General features: G+C 46.0%; 1 protein-coding gene across 3 annotated transcripts in view; it reads left to right on the top strand.

Annotated features, from left to right (window-relative positions):
* Positions 1-5,000, top strand: part of LOC123519887 (hornerin-like) — a 39,995-nt gene that overhangs the window by 23,540 nt on the left and 11,455 nt on the right. The window contains exon 2 of one of the 3 annotated variants that reach the window (XM_045281543.1): positions 3,900-3,973. The exons of the other annotated variants lie outside the window; for them this stretch is intronic. Within the exon in view, the coding sequence (XP_045137478.1) occupies positions 3,922-3,973 (52 nt within the window). The 5' untranslated portion in view covers positions 3,900-3,921. The remainder of the gene's footprint in view (positions 1-3,899; positions 3,974-5,000) is intronic. 3 annotated transcript variants of the gene reach the window in all.

Raw genomic sequence — 5,000 nt, 5'->3', positions numbered from 1 at the left:
GGGGAGGGGATACCAATTTGATCCTAGTCCCCGAAATTGGAGCCCAGCATTGAGGGAGAGAGTGGGAGAGGAGAGAGAGAGAGAGAGGGAGAGCGAGTGAGAGTGAGGTCTGAATTCCTGTCTGGCTGGAAGGAAAGGGAGGCCAGTCATGGGTTGGGCTGACTCATCTCTTCCCCCGAGGGACTGAATTGGGCTATTTTAAGCTTGACTGACTGTTTGGGCTAGTTTTGTGGTATTGTTGGGCTGTTTTCCGGCGACTGACTGCGTTTGGGCTATTTATGGGTGTTGTTGGGCTGTTTTTCCGGCGACTGACTGCGTTTGGGCTATTTATGGGTGTTGTTGGGCTGTTTTTTCGGTGACTGACTGCGATTGGGCTATTTATGGGTGTTGTTGGGCTGTTTTTTCGGTGACTGACTGCGATTGGGCTATTTATTGGTCTTGGGCTGTTTTATGGGTGCCTGACTCCATTTGGGCTGGTTTGAACTTGCTGTTGGGCTGTCTTTAGGGTGTTACGAAAAGGATTAGAATGTTTTCAAGGGGTTTCAACGTTTCAAGGCATGTTTTAATGGAGTTTGGAAAGAATGAACCTTTTTTGACAAGTTTATGAGAAGAGTAAAGGTGTTTTGTGTGAAATTAAAGTGTTTTGATCAATTTTAAGGGTGTTACTAAGAGGATCAGAATGTTCTTAAGGGGTTTCATTGCACCAAGGTAAGACTGAATGGAGTTTGGAAAGAATGAACCTGTTTTGACAATTTTATGAGAAGAATAAAGGTGTTTTGTGTGAAATTAAAGTGTTTTGATCAATTTTCAAGGTGTTTCAAGAAGGCTCAGAATGTCTTTAAGGGGTTTCGATGCTACAAGGCAAGACTGAATGGAATTAGGAAAGAATGAACCTGTTTTGATAAGTTTTGTGGTGTTTACGTCAGAAAGGATGAGATTGGAAAGGGAAGGAATTGAATTGTCTTTTCATTAGCATAGAATCTGAAACCTTTGATGACTCTAGAATTGAACGAAGAATCTGAATTTTTATTTTTTCACAGGCGTTAGTGTTTGTACCAGAAATGTTCATATGTAGACAAGGATATAGATAGCATTGAGAAAGGCGGGTTTTGAAAAGAGTACATACTTTTAATAACACAGAAATCATCGTAATTTACCACAACGACCATTAACTCTCAGTACTGGGACACCTATATACCTGGAGTTTTGTGTACCATTAGATGATTTTATTGACATTAGGAAGGGTCTATGGAGGTCAGAAAATTAATGGCCAGAATCTTCTCTTATTTTGATCCCCACATGAGTTTCTGAAGCTGTATAGAATCACCAAATAGTCACCAGAATGAGTAAGGGAAACACGTCATGCTACTGAAGAGGTTAATTTCCCACTACAACCATTAAAACACCTCCAAAAAACCTGTATACATTTAATTAGAACCTTTTACAAATAGTAGAATCGGTTTGAAATAAGAACCACAGTGATTTATCAAAGTATATCACATTTGTACCAAAATATTTCGTGTCCAAGCAAAGATTTCGTAAATTTGCCGAAGAATTTACGAATGGAGCCAAGAGTTACGAAGTTTTTGTTACGAATATCAAAATGAAGCAGGCGATTTCAAAATTTTTAGGATTTTTGTGAGAAACATGCAAAATTTTCCTCTTCCTTCTTTTAGTATTGTTTTTTTTAGAGAAGGAGGAGGAGGAGGAGGAGGAGGAGGAGGACGAAAAGGAGGAGGAGGAGGAAGAGAAGGAAGAGCAGTAGGAGCAGAAGAAAATTGATGAAGGAGCAGGAGCAGGAGGAGGAGGAGGAGGTGGTGGAGGTGGAGGAAGACGAGTAGGAGGAGGAGGAGGAGGAGGGAGAGGTGGTGGTGGAGAAAGAGCAGGAGGAGGAGGAGGAGGAGGAGGAGGTGGAAGTGGTGGAGGAGCAGGAGAAGGAGAAGGAGGAAAAAGAAGAGAAGGAGGAAGAGAAGGAGGAGGTGATGGATGAAGAGGAGGAGGAGGGAAGAAGAGGAGGAGGAAAAGGAGAAAGAGGAGGGTGTTTTGAAAGATATCTCTAATCTAGGAGGAAATATTATTCTCTCTCTATCTCTCGTTTTCTTTTTCTCTTCCTTTTTCCTTTCTCTTACTTCCATTTTCTTTTTCTCTCTCTTTCTCTGGAAATTTCCTTGAGAGAGAGAGAGAGAGAGAGAGAGAGAGAGAGAGAGAGAGAGAGAGAGAGAGAGAGACGCTCACTAATTTGTTTGATATGATAAACAAGAAGAAAAGAAACAATCTCTCTCTCTCTCTCTCTCTCTCTCTCTCTCTCTCTCTCTTCTTCCTTCCCTCCTCATCTCTTTTATTCTCCTTCATTTCATCTTATCTCTCTCTTTCTTTATCCTCCTCCTCCTCCTCCTCCTCCTCCTCCTCCTCCTCCTCCTCCTCCTCCTCCTTATCTTTCTCTCTCTCTCTCTCGTCCGGTAAAGAAGGAAAAAGAAAACGGAGATGGAATAATGGTCTCTTGTCTTTCTCTGGTTGAAGAAAACGGGAGATGGAGTTTTTATTATTATCATCTTCATTATTTCCCATTTTCTTTTGCGTTTCCCGTTTTCTTTAGTCCTGTTTTCCCATTTTCTTTCGTCTTCGTCTTCTTTCTTCTTTGTTTGTTTCATTTCGATTCGTTTTCTTTCGCTGTTTCTTCGTGACCTTTGACCTTCCTCCTCCTCCTCCTCCTCCTCCTCCTCCTCCTCCTCCTCCTCCTCCTCCTCCTCCTCCTCCTCCTCCTCCTCCTCCTCCTCTTCTTCTCCTTCTTCTTCTTCTTCTTCTCCTTCTTCTTCTTCTTCTTCTTCTTCTTCTTCTCCTCTTTATTAATTCATCATGCTTCATAACTCTCTCTCTCTCTCTCTCTCTCTCTCTCTCTCTCTCTCTCTCTCTCTCTCTCTCTCTCTCTCTCTCTCTCTCTCTCTCTCTCTCTTTCCTATCTCTTCTCATTCTTTTATTTTCTCTCTCTCTCTCTCTCTCTCTCTCTCTCTCTCTCTCTCTCTCTCTCTCTCTCTCTCTCTCTCTCTCTCTCTCTCTCTCTCTCTCTCTCTCTCAACTGTCAATATTTTCTTTTATTTTATTCACTTTGTTCTTTCTCTCTCTCTCTTTCTCTCTCTCTCTCTTTCTTTCTCTCTCTATTTTCTCTCTCTATTCTCTCTCTCTCCATTTCTTTATCTCTAGATCTTTTCTTCCTCTCTCTCTCTCTCTCTCTCTCTCTCTCTCTCTCTCTCTCTCTCTCTCTCTCTCTCTCTCTCTCTCTCTCTCTCTCTCTCTCTCCTTATCTCTCATTCTCTCTCTCTCTCTCTCTCTCTCTCTCTCTCTCTCTCTCTCTCTCTCTCTCTCTCTCTCTCTCTCTCTCTCTCTCTCTCTCTCTCTCTCTCCTGTCTTCCTGTCTTCTCCTTTTCTTCCTCCTCCTCCTCCTCCTCCTCCTCCTCCTCCTCCTCCTCCTCCTCCTCCTCCTCCTCCTCCTCCTCTTGACGCTTCTTTCATTTCCTCCTTTCTCTTCTTCCTCCTCTCTCCTCTTCAGTCTCCTTCACTTCCCCCTGTCCTCCTCCTCCTCTTCCTCCTCCTCCTCCTCCTCCTCCTCCTCCTCCTCCTCCTCCTCCTCTTTCATTCTCTCTCTCACCCTTCTTCTTTTTTGCAGTTCATCATAGTCTAACCCTCTTCCTCTTCCCTTTCATCTCCTCCTCCTCCTCCTCCTCCTCCTCCTCCTCCTCCTCCTCCTCCTCCTCTTTACATCCCTGTCTATCTGTCTCTGTCAGTGTATGCATCTCTCTCTCTCTCTCTCTCTCTCTCTCTCTCTCTCTCTCTCTCTCTCTCTCTCTCTCTCTCTCTCTCTCTCTCTCTCTCTCTCTCTCTCACAGACCTTGTTCTTGCAGGAGTGGTATAGAGAGAGCGTATATGCGGCTCCTTCCTTCCAGCCCCCTACAGGAGAACTCGTCAACAGCACAAGGTAGCCAGCCCCCAACTCAGCCCCTTTCAGCCCCCTAGCCCCCAAACAGCCCCACACACTCCGTCTAGCAGTTTCTTTCTCACCTTTTTTTTAGACAGTCACAGCCCTCCACTTAGTCCTAGATTTTTCACACTTAGCCCCATAGCCCCCTCACACTTAGCCCTCACAGCCCCTCTCACTCTTTCATACATACATACAGACAGCCCCACATTCCATTCTACACAGTCATACAGCCTCACAGCCCGCTCCACTCCTTCAGCCCTCAGTCACACAGCCCCCAGCGTCTCAACACAGCCCAAAAAGTTCCCCTCCCCCTCCACACAGCCCCATTCCCTCTCCCTCATTCAGACAGTTAAACAGCCCCTCCAAATTTTTCAAACAGCCCCACAGCCCCTTCACACGGACAGTCAGCCCCATCAATCCTTCAGACAGTCCTCACCCCTTTCTTTAGACAGCCCCACGAGCTTCCACACATAGTTACACAGGCCCTGCAAACACAACACACAGCCCTCTCCAGTCACACAGCCCCCTAACACACAGATAGTCCACACAGCCCCCTAACACACACACAGTCACCCATAGCCCCTTCTACACAAAGACAGTCCCAACAGCCCCATCTACACACACAGACAGTCCCAACAGCCCCTTCTACTCACAGACAGCCCTCACAGCCCCCTCTACACACACACAGACGATCCCACAGCCACTTCTACATAAAGACAATAGCCCCTTCTACATACAAATAGCCCCACAGCCCCTTCTAGACACAGACAGTCCCAACAGCCCCTTCTACACACAGACAGCCCGACAGCCCCTTCTACAGAGACAGCCCCCACAGCCCCTTCTACACAGACAGTTCCCATAGCCCCTTCTACACAGAGACAGCCCCACAGCTTTCCTACTCATACACACAGCCCCATAGACTTCCCCCTCGCCTTCAGTCACAGCTCAACGCAGTCCTTCAGCCCCTTACACAGCCCCACAGCCATACAGACCCCTTCTCTCTTTCCTTTAGGCACTCAGACCC

Source organism: Portunus trituberculatus, chromosome 7, assembly GCF_017591435.1.
Source record: "Portunus trituberculatus isolate SZX2019 chromosome 7, ASM1759143v1, whole genome shotgun sequence".
Classification (NCBI taxonomy): Eukaryota; Metazoa; Arthropoda; class Malacostraca; order Decapoda; family Portunidae; genus Portunus; species Portunus trituberculatus.
Note: the sequence above shows the minus strand (reverse complement) of the source record. Positions and strands in the feature narration are given on the sequence as shown.